The sequence below is a fragment of the Scaptodrosophila lebanonensis genome, unplaced genomic scaffold, assembly GCF_003285725.1.
Source record: "Scaptodrosophila lebanonensis strain 11010-0011.00,11010-0021.00 unplaced genomic scaffold, SlebRS2 tig00000024-arrow-pilon, whole genome shotgun sequence".
NCBI lineage: Eukaryota > Metazoa > Arthropoda > Insecta > Diptera > Drosophilidae > Scaptodrosophila > Scaptodrosophila lebanonensis.
Genome location: NW_022060538.1, coordinates 22919229 through 22934697, shown reverse-complemented (window position 1 = coordinate 22934697; position 15469 = coordinate 22919229). Strand labels below are relative to the sequence as shown.

The 15469-nt window shown below is 38.1% G+C and overlaps 2 protein-coding genes across 5 annotated transcripts; one reads left to right on the top strand and one right to left on the bottom strand.

Annotated features, from left to right (window-relative positions):
* Nucleotides 1-1944: 1944 nt before the first annotated feature.
* Nucleotides 1945-11724, top strand: LOC115621058. 3 transcript variants are annotated; one of them, XM_030514582.1, is made up of 7 exons: nucleotides 4021-4046; nucleotides 5007-5392; nucleotides 10008-10307; nucleotides 10374-10553; nucleotides 10614-10755; nucleotides 10846-11001; nucleotides 11061-11724. In XM_030514582.1, the coding sequence occupies exons 2-7, from the start codon at nucleotides 5329-5331 to the stop codon at nucleotides 11476-11478; spliced, it is 1260 nt and encodes a 419-aa protein (XP_030370442.1). In that variant the 5' UTR covers nucleotides 4021-4046; nucleotides 5007-5328; the 3' UTR covers nucleotides 11479-11724. The 3 variants fall into 3 exon arrangements, with proteins under 3 accessions (XP_030370440.1, XP_030370442.1, XP_030370441.1); XM_030514581.1 differs by lacking the exon at nucleotides 4021-4046 and adding an exon at nucleotides 4132-4144 and having other exon boundaries at nucleotides 4793-5392; XM_030514580.1 differs by lacking the exons at nucleotides 4021-4046; nucleotides 5007-5392 and adding an exon at nucleotides 1945-2214.
* A 120-nt stretch (nucleotides 11725-11844) lies between these two features.
* On the bottom strand, nucleotides 11845-15334 carry LOC115621057 (aldehyde dehydrogenase X, mitochondrial). 2 transcript variants are annotated; one of them, XM_030514579.1, is made up of 6 exons: nucleotides 15192-15334; nucleotides 13541-13645; nucleotides 13372-13472; nucleotides 12743-13314; nucleotides 12333-12682; nucleotides 11845-12278 (listed from the first exon to the last, which is right to left on the bottom strand). In XM_030514579.1, the coding sequence occupies exons 1-6, from the start codon at nucleotides 15225-15227 to the stop codon at nucleotides 11985-11987; spliced, it is 1458 nt and encodes a 485-aa protein (XP_030370439.1). In that variant the 5' UTR covers nucleotides 15228-15334; the 3' UTR covers nucleotides 11845-11984. The 2 variants fall into 2 exon arrangements, with proteins under 2 accessions (XP_030370439.1, XP_030370438.1); XM_030514578.1 differs by lacking the exon at nucleotides 15192-15334 and adding an exon at nucleotides 13731-13867.
* Nucleotides 15335-15469: the final 135 nt, after the last annotated feature.

The window sequence follows — 15469 nt, the reverse complement described above, 5'->3', positions numbered from 1 at the left end:
TGAAAATAGAAAAAATTATGAGCCTGCTAAATATTACGTACATCTAGTATGTAGATATTTATTGGCAAATAATTGTGCAGCTTGGGCATTCTGTGTTAAATAGTATTCACCAACGCCCAAAATTTCCTCCAATTATATAACATAAAACAGTAATGAAAACATAATTTTTATAAAAGTTGTACGGCGTTCTTACAAATTTTGTAATTTTTAATTAATCAACAAAAAGAAGCGGTTAATAATATTTTTTTTACATTCGAATTGATTTCTGTAGAACATTTTTAATTCAACCGATTATTTATGTTTGTATCGTCAAACTAATCATTTACATATATTAACGATTTTTATGTCCTTCACTAGGCGAAAACGCCCGATTCTAACATTTTTCCATAGTGCTGCGTACAAAGTATCAAAATCAAAATTTAAACATTGCAGTCCCGGAATATAAGTTTTCCTCGTTAAGTTTAAAATTTTACTAGTAGTATTATATGATGAGCTCTTGTATAGAATAAAATGTTAGTAATTTATAATATATATTAACATGGTCATGAGACCTGTCTGTGTGTATGTGTGCTTTGCAACGAAAATGCAACCTAAGCTATAAAGTTATCAATACTAAGAAAATTAATAATATTAATGTCTTACTAATTATTTTACAGCGTTATATTTTCTGCAATGCGTTTTTGTTGCACCAATCTTTTAAGAAATTTAGCCTAAATAACAAAAGTAACAATAACATTAAGTGACTAGACTTATTTTATACAATAAATTCAAAAGTGGAAGAAATGCGTGAAATTGTAACTAACACCAAGTACACAAGTTATACAAACATAATTATATATTTAAAACGATATATACAATACATATTTACTAATTTATTTGAGGTACAATCAATTACATATTTTTCATATTAATAAAATAATATTTAAAGTGTTTAGATGATACATTTTGTTGTTTTACTTGGAACAAGACATGAATGACCAATTCATTTTAATTACTTAGCTGTAATCATTCTTCTGATAGCAAAGGCTCTACTTAAGTATTTCTTTCACATTTTTCAATTGTTTTCTTTATCAAGCTATATAAAAGTAGATAGGTAAATAGGTGAAAAAATCATTTCAGCGTTTTGTCAAAGAAAGGCTTTAAAATAGAAGGCAACTCAAACAAAACTAGAAACTTTAGAGCCTAATTTCTGAGGCAACGGAAGACGTCTCGTATTTTGCATTTTACAATGTACTTAGATACAAGTTTCCTGTTTTCACATGCTTACCTATGCCTTATGGGGTGCGTGTTTTCATTAAATGACTAATGAAAATGAGGAAAAGTCATCTCCGATAGTAAAGGCTGAAAACATCCCCAAAAGTGCGATCAGGAGACCAGGTGTTTCGCACACAACTCATTAATGCGACACGCAATCGCACCACTGACACCCATTCAACGCAGGTCTCCAGTGCCTAATTCGAGCAAGGGCATGTGGCGGGCACCGATAGACAGAACTGTGGACTGTCATGTGGCGGTCATTGCCTCCGTAAAGGGAACTGCGCGTGCAGGACCCCAATTAGGGGTGGCTTGACAAGAATAGTTTTGGAAGCGCCCTTGACTAACTGCCTGTCTGTCTGGTGGTGAGACCAATAATTGCAGGCAGTAGTAACGGATATATTCTTAGTTCGTTCTTAGTTTGTTTACCATAAGCAAGTGACGTCACCGAGTCTGAGTTTTCCATACGCGCATACACAGAAATAAACATATACACATGCATACGTACCCAAGTCAACATGTGTTGTGTAGACGCTGTCAGCCGGCTGGCTAACTTCGCCTCTTTGCTTAGGAACAGTTATAGACAAGCGCTCGAGTCGTATGGACGTCGGCGGTTGAATTTGTCCCGTGCTTTTAGATTTGTTCATTAATAATCTAACGATCTGCCTTGAGCATAGAATCGAGTTAATTGCATCGCAAGCACAAAATATCAGAATGCGCTCCCAAGGGCTGTGTTTTTGTATTGCAATTCTGCTAATTGTTTGCCTAATGTAGCGTAATATTTTCAAAAAACATTCAGAATGTGAAAAACCGAGCGTAGAATAGCAGAGTGAGGACACGATTTGTATGCAGACCCTATTTTCAAAATGTTAAGGAACACGCCGCAGAGAATTCGAAGATTGGGCAACAGTCTCCATATGCTAACTAAGGAGGCACATCGTGAGGTGTTACGTTGCGAGCGTAAGTAGAAATAGTGGTAATTGAACAATATACTTGTATAAAAATTGGAAATATTGAAAGAAAATATCCATTAGCTTTCATAGTTCAATTTGGGATTAGGTTGAACTCTTTTCATTTGTATTTGATATCCAAATTACGGAAGCCAACTAATATACTTATTTCTATTATAAAGTAACAGAACATATACCGAAGCAGTGCTTTTACCATCTTTGAAGCAAACATTATTTTCAATACTGAAAATTATACTGATAGGAATATTTTTTTTAGATTATGATTAAACAAAATTTAATTTGATATTAGCATAAGTGAACTAATATTTAATATTAATTATTGTTGATTACATGACAAGTTTAAAGCTATCTAATAAGATTCATGAGTCTAGTTGCTTAGCCTCAAACTATAGAATGCTTCAAGATAAGTTTACGCAGGTTATAATAAATCTATGAAACGTTGCGCAAAAATAGCGTCTGTCTAATTTGCATACGGGAACGACGTCATCGCCTGTGTTAACATGGATACCGTGGAACCATGAAAATGGCGTTTTTTCGATTGCGCAGAGCCCACTCATAGTTGTGTATTTGATTTGTTTTGGCAATCGGGGAGGAATTCTCTGAGCCAATATTTGTTCTTTTTTGCGCCAGAGCCATGAGCACAGAAACTGCCCCAGACCGTGTGTAAAGCCTGTTACTAATTGTGATTACATTACCATCTCTGTTTACATTCGGCGGAATATACTTATGACACATAAATTACACAGTATAAGGTATCAGCGAAATGTATCTGTAGCATAATGTTATATCTTGATTACAAAGTGGTCTCATGCGTTGTTACAATATGGTCTTTTATGTAGATTTCATTATTGGCTCAAAAGCAAACATGAGCAATGTGCGTAGAAAAAAAGTTTAATTGAGATCAAGATGAATAGAAAATGAAAACAAAAGCCTATTATAAAATTGTTGAAAGCATATAAGGACTTATGTATTTTTAAAGATTTGTTTATGACTTTAAATTTCTAACAATACTAGGAAGTAGTATACACGTTCAAGGCTTTCGATGTCTGCTTCAACAACTTCATAAATTTAATGGTTAACTCCTTTAAAAGGAGTTTTTGGTTGGAAAAGTGCCACCTCATCATGCACGCGATTTGTATACACAAATACACACACACATACATCTATAGTATGTAAGTACACAAGTTACACGCAAGTCCTTGCCTGCTATGGCCGATAATTAATCCCACCTTGGGCCACCAGAATAATTTTTATTTCAAGGTCATCGCTGATTTAGCGTTTTTAGTTACCGCTGAAAATCCAAAAAAAGAAAAATTACAAACAGCCCCCTTGCTATTAAATGTTCCTTTAACAAAATCCCCGGTATATATTTACGCCGCTTTTTTGGAGCAAATCCAGCTTAAAGTGAAAATACTCTTTTATTTAAAAGCTGCATAGTTGAAAATACAAAGACCTTATTATAGTCATGTTTCGAGGCGTACACACGTATTTAAATTAGAAGACTAAAAGCAACCGTTGTTATGAAGCTGTTGCGAATTAGCAGCAACAATAGTAGGAAAGCCGAATCAAAACAAAAACGAGAGAATAGCGGCAGCAACAACAACCAGTTGCGTTGCGAAAATCAAAACAAAACTTGAGAAAACTTGCTCTCTCGCAACTGTAGCTATTGAGAGCACTTTTTGGAGTGAGAAACGACGTCGCTAGCGCTGGTGAATAAACGCCGCCTCAGTGCTTAAGTGACGGCGCCGAGTGGTGGTTCGTAGATACGTCCGGTCGATGTGTGTTCGATTTCAGATCCTTGGCGCGAAGTTGTTTTGTTTTGTTGGGCTCTATTTTGTAACGCTTGGATGCGTGCGCTGTGGTTTTCGTGTTTTTATGCTAATGAAACATTTAACAACAACAAAAAGCAAATAATATTTGTACATAATGGAAATGAGTTTAGAAAAGCCATACAAACTCAAACAATATGCTATAGTCTGAGGCATTGTTGTTGATTCCGACCAAAAGTTCTATTTATACAGAATACACACGCCACTGAATTCTTAATTAAAATACCCATCAAATTTTGGAAATCGAATGACAACTATCGAGTCAATAAATAAGACATTGGCGTGTTAGTTTACGGTGGCGTATACGTAATAATTCATTGAAATTTATGTTCATTCTTGCATCTTGCAATTGACAGTTAAAGTTTCATTCAACTTTAGCGCAGATGCTCCAGTAAAGCCTTCAAGTTAAATAAATCTGTATGAGAATTAAAATGGATGTAAATGACGTGCCTCGTTTATGGACTGCAAATTGGTTGATGGCTTAAAAAAAATATTACGAAAAATCACGTTAAAAACTATTAATGCTTTTGGATGTCTTTTAACACTTAACTTCTTTCTTGGGTTCATTTTTGAGCACACCCAGTCATCGATCAGTGCAAACTATTTGTGTAAATATTGCTATAGTTCATTAATGTTCTCGCGTTACCTATTTATTTTTTTTTTAAATTCGTCTGTTTTTACTCCCACATTGTATTTGCTATTAATTGATTTAAATTTATTTGCGATTACAATTAACAGGAGAGCACAGGCAAAAACTTTATTTATAGCCCACATACAATCATATAGTACTTCTTCGAATTGTTTACTGTTCTGCCAGTAAATCCGATGCCTCCTCGATCGCCTTGCTTCAATCATTTAAATGCTTGTTAGTGCGCCAAATATATTTACGCTATAAAAATCCCATAAAAGTGAATTAATGTCCGGCCTTAAATCTTCACCTGGACAAATACAGCAATCAAATTTATTCTACATATAGACATACATATGTATGTATGCATATACATTCATAGTTAAGTGAATTAATAGTTGAATATACCTACAGCACTGCTGTTGCTGTGCTATTGCAGAAACGCAAACTGTGCATAAAAATTGTGAAAAAGCAAACAAGAGGAACGAGTTGTTCATTCATAACAATTAATAAATTTAATGGTGCGTAGCCAAAGTGAACACACCATTTAGAATAACGAAATAACGAGTCGGTATTCTCAACCTAAATCAAACGACCCAGAATCGTATACTTTCAACAATCAGTCCAACCCACAAAATATGCAACAATGGATTTGATAAGAAAGTACAAACGGGGCAAGCTAGCAACTGCCGATATAAGGAAATTAAACAGTACGTATCCATAAAAAGAATGCTTACACTATTCAGAACATAGGGGTATATAATTTATACATACATATATGTATCTACTGTGCCTGTATGTGTATACAATTGCTGTCGCGTCGCCCTCCAGTCACAGTGAATGTGCCTATTTTTATTTTAACATATTTACATATTTATTTTTACACGCATATGTAGCTGATCGTAGAGGAGATTGTTTAAACTGCGACTGTCGGCGCCAAAATTGTAATTTGAACTTTATTGCTAGAACTTTGTCAGGGTTGGTTTTCAAGGACCCCGGCCCAAGGGCGTAGGCAGGGGAGGAGGCAATATGAAGTCGACCAAACCTTATTATTCCTTATTATTTCGTCTTAAAATGGAACTAAGTTGGATTTGTTGAAATTTTTCTATTGATCGTAACCTTAAGTTATTATTTTAATGCATATTGCAATATTTAATCACGTTTACATTTTTTGGCTCCCCCTTTGGAAAAAGCTGCCTACGCCCTTGCTCCGGCCTTATACGTCATTGGAATTCACCCATATACGTGTATATGTATATGTGTAGTGTGTGTGAGCACTGGAGATGCCACTCATTGCGGAATCTATTTATTTTTTCGGAAGAGTATTCCCAACGACCTTCGATTCGAATGACCTCATGAACAGCCGAAAACAACATAAAATCAACAACAAACAATTCGTCAACGAACTGTAAAAAAGAAGCATTAATTACTACTGGGCCTTCCTACCTCCGACTAAAGGCTAGTCAAGGTTTCAATTTCGCCATCTTTGTTGGTGCGTTTTTCATCGATAGGGGAGAAACAAATATATTGTAATTGACTTTCAGAGCTTATTAATTAAAACCAGTGCTTAAAACAGCATTAAAGGCATTAACTATAATTACAAAAAAAAAATCTGTCCAAGCTTTTAAAAGCCATTTAGACATTAATTACGTGTAATATTTCTAGACCCGTTTACTTAATCTAATACAACCTTCAGTTTATCGAAATGATATACCCCTCTTTAATGGATTTCCTTTTCCTCATGTGCTGGAAAAGAACACCCTCGTTCACGTTCAGTAGTTGGCATCTTTTAAAAAGTGGAGAGAGGCGTTAAAAAGTAAACAGTCAGTCTGAAATTACCATTTTGAACAAAAAGATGTGTTGGCTTTGTACTTTGTAAAAAGTTTATCTATCTATTATTTCTAGTGGTTTTTATAAAAAATGTAATGGAGAAATGATATATTATTCACAAATTTATAATGTACTATGTACGAGTATATATGTATATATATTCATCTTAACGAGCTTCTTTTTCTGTTTTCGTTCAGTTTTTTTTCTGCACTAGAGTGCATCAATTTGAAATGGAATGTATTTGCTCATACAAATATTTCATTCATATCTGATAAATATTGCCTAAATTCAATTTGGGAATCATCTTCTGTGTGGGCTGCTTCTAAACAATGTGTGTTGAAAACCATTTCTATGCGTTTGCACTTGTTGTTGATTGATGTTGGCTTTCGGCCTTTCGTGTTAATTGAAGTTCATTAGCAAAAGTCAAGCGTTGATAGAAACAACCAAATTGAATCTTGAACGAGTATATAGACAAAGAAATGTGTGTCGGCACTGCAAGGCATTACAAGTTCTTTGCTATTGTTATCAAATTGGCTAGGGTGTTAAGTGGCCTTAAAGTCGACGCAAGGGTTCTAATCGTAGCTCTATCGCGTGAGCAGCTGGGGGCGCTAATTACCCCAAGCGGTCAACATTTTTACGTATATATTCGTATTACCAATACTTGTTAATGGGCTATTTCGTTCGCGCATCGTTGTCGGATGTTTGTTTTGCTTGCTGTGAAATTAATAAACAATTATCTTCAGCAGTTGAGCTTCTCAGTAATGGGATCTTCAATCTTCCAAATAGTTTTGTCTTGTTAGTGGGCGCACTCCATAAAAGTCTCCCCATACGCGTACGCCATGTGGTTTCTAAAAAAAGTGTATATGTTTGATATTAAAAAAAGAGACTTCCGCCGCTGATTACGAACAAAAAATGCGTTCATAAATTTCACAAATAAACAGCTTGAATGTGCAAACTGATGATTAAATCGCCAAATAAATGTACACAAATGTACAAAAACCACACGAGTATTCAACAAATTTACAGTAACGGTTTTATAAGTATGAAAATGTATGGTTGATGTTCCAAAAAAAGGCAATGAGTAGGAATGAATAGGCCCATGAGTATATTCCAACATAGGACATATCCGAGGAGAACACAAGTGTAATCGAGTTAGCAATAGTTCTTATAAAAGGTCACGCACTTACGGTTACATTACTTAAGGTGATGGAAATTAAAATAAATATGAGATGGTTTTGTACAACATGTATTTAGATTCTACGGAGCTTGTCTTCAGGGTAGTTGTAATATTGTCTCCGAAAAAGTCCGGCCGATAGTTATAGTTTGGCAATATTAAAACAAGGAAGTGAGAACATAGTTCTTATTTGTAAAAATGTTGAAATTGAGCCGACAAGGCCTTTGAGTTATCAGATAAATGGCAGAAGTAGTGGCTTACAATGGACAATGTTTCTCATAAAAAGTACCTTCGAATGAATTTTATTGCATTAATTGCAGGTTGGCCTAGATTATTGAAAAATAGCCTTCCAACAAATCTCATCCCTATATTCCATCACTCAGCATTGTTTTACACAAATTGTTAATTTAACAGCTACAGCCACAAAACGTAAATGACACGATGGCAATAAAGCTAGACTCTCCATCTCAAACTACCTTCCGAGATGAGTTTCTGCTGGCTTTTGGTTCGACGCTTCGTGTCTCTCAGCTGTGAACAATGGCGTTGCCTCTGAAATATTTATCTGTGTTGTAAGCCCGGCCGAGGCCGTCCCCCAGACTCGGTCGGGTGATGTCATAGCTGCTGTTTCGAACAAAAAAATAATAATAATTATAATACGGTTCACAATAGAACCAAATAGATTCGAAGAGCATTCTGCTTGCATAGAAACTTCAACGATTTCAATTAGAGGGTGATATATTTCATTTTTATGCAATATGTGTAACAATTTAAGAACCATTACTAATGTTGTTAAAATAGCAAAATAAAAGGCGAATCACGACTGTGTGAGTTAAAGCTGACTCGTCCATTTCATTTGGATTTTATGTGATTGTGTCGAAAAGAACATAAATATTATGCACAGTACTCGGTTCGTAATTTGTTTGTTGACTTCTTAGCGCAAATGCATTTGTGCTGATATTTTTGGAATATGGAATATTTATCTCAATTCCCTGGGCTTGTTTCAATTGTACGAGAACATTTCATTGGCTGGCCATCATAAAAGTCGAAGTCGATGACCACATCGACGCCAGCGGGAGAGGCAAACGCTTTTGTGTGTTATTGTTTGGCTGTTCCTCCAAGACTCGTTAACCCAGTCAGTCAGTGACTGAATAATATGCATGATATCATGCTTCCGATATAAACTCACGCGGTAAACATATGTCTGTGCTCTGTAAACTACTAGTTGCCCCGTCCATACAAACACACAAGCCACTGATGCCGCCATCCAAACGGTGTAAATGAACGTGCTATGCCCCCAAACAAACAAAACATGTCAAGTAAACACACCGACAATAAATATTCGATCTTGCTTTTCGCAACCGACATACGTTCATAATATTCGTAAACATTCATTGTTTTCTAAATCCAAGCAGATTAAACGAGTATTGTGACAGGGCCATGCGCTAGCTCCAAGTTCCGTAAACGGATCATGCTTCATATTTAAAATTTCATTTCTAGAATTTGTTGGCGGTGTGTTTGTGTTTTGTTTTAGAAGCCAGTAACGTGTTTGAAATTTGCAATTAATTATTGATTTCCTTTCCACAATACCGGTGTTGTGGGCAATTGTTTTTTACGCAAGGTGCAACCAAAAATGATTCAACTATAGCATGATGTCGAAACTATTTCGTTTTTAAAATTTTGTGTTATATTATTACTATTTGCATTTCAACTGGTTTGTTACCAACAATTGGTTGATTTAGTAGGCAGTTAATGTTGTACATTAAATATGTTTGAAATAAGTTTATATTTATTGCTGTAGTATTTTAATCTTAATCTTCTTTTACATAAAAAGTTTGTCCCAGGTCGGCTTCTTATTTGTAATTTAATGTGCGACTTCAGTATTCCAATTCCAGCTAAGTTATTCGACTTGGTTGCCGGTTTATTGGTTTATTATTTATAAAAGTTTAAATTAGAGATATCAACAAATTTAAACAAACATGAAGCGTTTAAGTTGCGTGCCGAATCGTCGGATGACGGACTACTCATTGAGAGTGAAATTTAAATACAATTTTGAATTATATATTGTCTTTAAAGTAGCACTGCTTTGTTGCCTCTTTTTCTATGCTGTTTCTTTTTTGTTTCTTGGCAGCCACAAGCTGCAAGATATTTGAGTATCTTCGCTGTGTGCGTGCAACATCAATATTTTGATACGCCCTAAATCTGAATTTATACGGAACACGAGTACTGAAAAATTCCGTCCAGCGAATCATATATCTTAAATACCTAGAAACCGAGAAACCACATTGTGCAAATGCGGGACTGAAAACTGTAACTCTTTGCAGATACTGTAATATGCCTAATGGTGCTGGTGGCGATTTGCTCAATCATTTGGAGTATTTCATTGCACGTTTTATCTGGAAATTTCTCGGATGGTCTATTCAGTGCCAAACTCGAATTCCGGGAACGAGACTTCTCGCAAATGGATAATAGAAGTAGGGAAATCTTCTACCACGACCTGGCCAGAGTAACAGAGGGAGTGTACGATGTCGATGTCCGGGGGGAGAAAACAGGCAAGCCCTTGGGTACGACAGGAGGAGATGCATCGCCAAGTGGGAATGATGAGCCGCAGCAGGGCGAGAGCCGTAAGTTCGATTCAAAGAAAAATGTTATTTTCAAATCCTCTCTACTTGTATTTTTTAATATTTTAGAAACCAAGAAGCCAAAGGTGTATAAAATCGAGCACGTATATGAGTCTAAGCAGAATGCACCAAAGCTGGCGCTACTGCTGTCGCCCGATAGGAAGATGCCACCACCACCAACCACGACCACCGATGCCCCGCCGAAAATTGTGTTTAATCCTGAGGCCGATCGCCAATTTTTGTCCAGCAGTGAGCATGCACTTATTTTCAACTAGTATAGCCAACCTAACAGTTGAGCTGTGATTTCAGTGTCCATTGATGAACGAGCTACGCACTGGAACTTTGGGGCAAGTGCACAGTTCGTTTATGCATTTCCTTTTATATCCGAAATCACGGCCATTATATGGACGGCCATGTGCCTAGTCTTTCAAACAGGCACCAAGAAAACTTGGTAAGCATGCTAAAGGTGTATGCATATTATTATTCATGTATTTTTGCGTTAATTACTAAAGATTATAACATTTCTTTCTGTTTCTTTTAGGGGACTGCCAAAACCATGGCGCATTGTCGTGCCTTCTATTGTAATTTTCTCGATTATGAGCCTCGGTAGCCTGATCTACATTATACTCACCAACAGATATCTGAAGCATCTGTGCGGAGACTTGCTCTCGAATTTAAGCAATCCTTCGGCCCTGAGGTTGGTTCTATCTCTTACCCCTCACCGATTTAAATAGTTTTAAATGCCGTTTGTTTTAGCTGCGGAGATGCCTTTGCTTTACTGCGTCCTTTTATTCGGGAGCATCGCCTCTCCTACGATGTGCACTTGGAACTTTTCCGCTGCAGCTACATTCTGAGCATGCTGTTGTGGGTAGTAGCGCTCCTGGTCATGGTCCTGCGATACGTGTTCGCCGTAGATTTCCAACTTGTCGATATTGACGATATGTTTGGGTGCAGGCCAGAGAGCTGCCAGCCGATACAGCCTGTGTGTACATATAATCTGGTGTCGCAAAATAGTCCGCAGCATCAGGCCCAGACGAGGCCTAGGTCAGAAGATGATTTTCAAAGCGCCAAGTCACGCCTGAGTGATGTGGTTACAGTCACGCCGCTGCTAGAAACAGTGTCACAGGCTCATGTGCAGCAACAAGTCTACTTGCCGACTGTGACCAAGGCCTAGTTTTTTGAGGAAACGCGGAAGAATCTCAGGTTTATTTTAATGATTTTTCATAAGCGAACAGAAAGCTCGGCAGGCCGCAGCTTATACGCCCTCCACATTTGAATTTAAAATGCGGATGTACGAGTATGTCGTGAGGCACTATGTTTGTAATGGAATGCAAGTCTTTGGGACCTCAAGACCACTAAGAGAAAATCCTTCATGACAAAGTACAATAAGTTGTACGGTCTTGTGTTCAGGACTTTCGATTTTGTGAAGGGCACTACGCACTACTATTATGTACAAGTATTACTTACGTATTGAACAGTTTTTAAATCCCCTACAACTCGATCGATATTATTACCATTAGTTATGTAAGTGACCTCGTGCCTCGATACAACAAATTATATTTAGGATCGACTTAAGAATTTCATTTAATACATGAACTTAACCAGAAAAACCGACGTGTATATATATAACACATATAGAAATGAGAAGAGCGTCGATATGACATCATGATAAGAAGGAGCTTAAAGTAGTTTCATAGTAATGGTCTTTGTTTCTAGGTAGTTGTCCAGACCATCTTTGCCGAGTTCACGGCCAATGCCAGAGTGCTTGTAGCCCCCGAAGGGTGTCTGAGGCAGAACCGCATCATAGCAGTTGATCCAGACGGACCCAGCATCGACATTATTGGCAAACTTCATGGCCTTGTTGATGTCGTTGGTGATGACGCCGGCAGCGAGACCATACTGCACGTTGTTGGCGCGATCAATCATTTCGTCAATGCTGCTAAATTTAAAGATCGATTGGACAGGGCCAAAGATCTGAGGGATGCCACAGTTAGAGAATGCGTTTGAAATTTGGCTTGGTATGCTTACCTCCTCCTGAGCAATGCGCATGTCATCCTTGACGTCTGAGAACACAGTCGGCTCAATGAAGAATCCGACATCCCCAATGCGTTTGCCTCCAGCTTGCAGCTTGGCACCCTGTTGCTGGCCGCTTTCGATGTAGCCGAGCACCTTGGTCATCATCTCCCCATCGATTTGCGGACCTTGCAGAACACCATCGTCGAATGGGTTGCCCACCTTACGTGCCTTGGCCTTGGCAGCAGCCTTCTCGACAAACTTGTCATAGATCTTCTCATGCACATATGTCCGACTTCCGGCGCAACAACTCTGGCCATGGTTGGAAAAGAGTGCTTCGTGTGTCGTCTCAACGGCATAGTCAACTGTGCACGATTGAAAGTTATTTGGGTCGGTTTCAGATAGAAGAAGAACAAAATACTTACTGTCCGCATCTTCAAACACCACTACAGGGCTCTTGCCGCCCAGTTCCAAAGATACCCGCTTCAAATTTGACTTGGCAGCAGCCTGCATGATAATGCGACCAATGTCCACGGAGCCCGTGAAAGCCACCTTGGCAATATCGGGATGTTCGCTTATGGCTGCACCTGCAGTTGGACCGAACCCATTAATTACATTGATAACACCAGCGGGGAAACCGGCCTCCTTGGCCAATGCAGCCATGTGGAGGGCAGTCAGTGGCGTCTGCTCTGCCGGCTTCATAATAATTGTGCAGCCCACGGCCAGAGCGGGTCCCCACTTCCAGGCCAGCATGAGCAGTGGATAATTCCAGGGTATAATCTGGCCGACAACGCCTACGGGCTCCTTTCGCGTCATAGAAATGAAGCCGCCAGCGGGAATGGTATCGCCAAAGAATTTGTCCGTCCAGCCTGCATAGTATTGCAGAGTCATGATGGAGATGGTTACATCGAAAAGCGCCTCCGCGTAGGGCTTGCCATTATCCTGGGTCTCGATGCTGGCCAAAAATTCTCTATCTCGCTCCATTAGTTCGCAGAGCCTAATGGGACAAAGGGGGTCAGAGTGATTTCTGTTTTCAAAAAGATTTCTTTCTCACTTATTCATCAGGTTTGTGCGTTGCAGGGGACTCATCTTTCTCCACGCAGAATTGCGATGGAATGCCTTCTTGGCAGCAGCCACAGCCAAGTCCACGTCGGCCTAACGATATAAACGATCATTAAGAGGGATGCATCAAAATTAAAACATTATACCATTATACCACTTACCTTATCACCCTCGGCCACTTGAACTATCTCCTTGCCAGTGGCCGGATTTATAGTGGAAAATGTCTTACCAGACTTGGCGTCAACAAACTCATTGTTTATAAAGAGCTGCAAGCAGAAAACACACGATTTTCGACCAATTTGGTGTTAATATATTTCTACCAGTGCTTGTCAAACTGTGGCAAAATATTACCTCACAGTAAGATGGCGGGCAATTAGCCAACTCTGATAACTGAGCACGCGAACCCCAACCCTGAACCCAGCCGCGATATCCTCCGCCAGTGAATAACCTATGTAGTCGCATTTTGTAAACTCATTTTGATTTGATTGTATTTTGATTGTGTATGTAGTTAGTATGTTTTGTCTCTTGTTTTAACAACTTGTCAGAGCAATTTGTCTTTTTTTCTCAGTTTTTTGACGCACGCGACAATTTTGCTTGGAAATGCAAACAACGAAATGAATTCAAGGCACGTTCTTTGTTGTTAAATATATACAGACATGTATGTTTAAAGCAGCTATAATGGAGTGCATTTTATAAGTAAATGCTTGCAAATGACATTATAGCCATATTATAACAGCAAGAAATGCATGTTACAACGATCTGAAAGCACTACGCTGCACATCTCGGGCAGTTTTCCAAAACAAAATGCCAGATAGCCGCGAAAAGAATAAACAATTGATTACACTTTATAAAACCAATTTCAATCATTTTTTTTTATAAAGGTATTAATGATATTGCTGATCGCTCAATTTCTGAAGATGTCCGTTGCTTTCAAAATAATAACGAAAAATAATAATGAAATGAAAATAATAATGAAATACTCTAAAGAATCCAAACTACTAACTATCAAAGTTCTTCACAAGCTTCACAAAAACTAGCAATAATTAAAAATACGGCTATTGGAAATATATGTAGATTTTATATACACGAGTATAAGTTTTGAAACTGTTATAATCGTGGTACCATTTTGGACATTACTCCGCTATCTACATACAACATATACATAGCAACAACATATACATAGCACCACCATGGTATATTTTTCTTCTAAAATATACAATTACGTTGCCTATTTAATTGCCTTAGGTGAATTTTCGGAGGGTATTCTACACGTACATATGTTTTCATATAGTATGTGTAGCTAATTGTTGATAAAAAGCTCCATTTAGAACGTGCTGATAAACAAATCTGGCAGAGTCACATTACGACTTATGGCCCCCCATCGTTCCAAACGAACCAATAAATGCTGATTATTTAAGTGGTTGTATAAGCATAACAGGCTGCTGATAAGCACTTGGTCTGAAGAACACCCTGTTTACAAGAAAATCAAGTAAGTACATAATCAAGAGGTCTGGAAAAGGTGCGTCCGTTGACGGGTCCAAAGCAATAATTGCCAAGTGGGCGCCAGAGAGGAGCTCGATGCAGCACAAACAGGTTGAAGAGCAAACGGCTCACTCAGGAGCAGTTTAGCTGAGCTAATTTGCTAATTCATTTATTGCTGGCGTACGCTCCCCCAAGAGTTTGACTTTACAGCTACCCTTTCCAAAACTTTGCACAGCTGGATACGATGAACATACACAAAAGTGCTCTACTACTTATGTATATATTATATATCATACTATACATATACATAGAGATTGCTGGTTTACTTACTTTTGTATGCTTGGGCGTTGCATTCGGATTGGCCATGCTGTTGATTTTAATTTGAGGAATGTACGCTGCTCTCACTGGACACGCTGACGATACGCTGCTGCGATTTCCTTACGGCTCGAGCTAAACTGAAGCTGCAGTGACCGTCGCTTTCGCTTTTATAGGCCCACTGATAATGCCCGTCACGGCGCTCCCTCTTAGAGTTCTGCTTGTAATCAAAGGTTGCTTTACACTCTTGTTTATCGCTTTGTTGTCTTACTTATTATTAGATCGCGTTCATA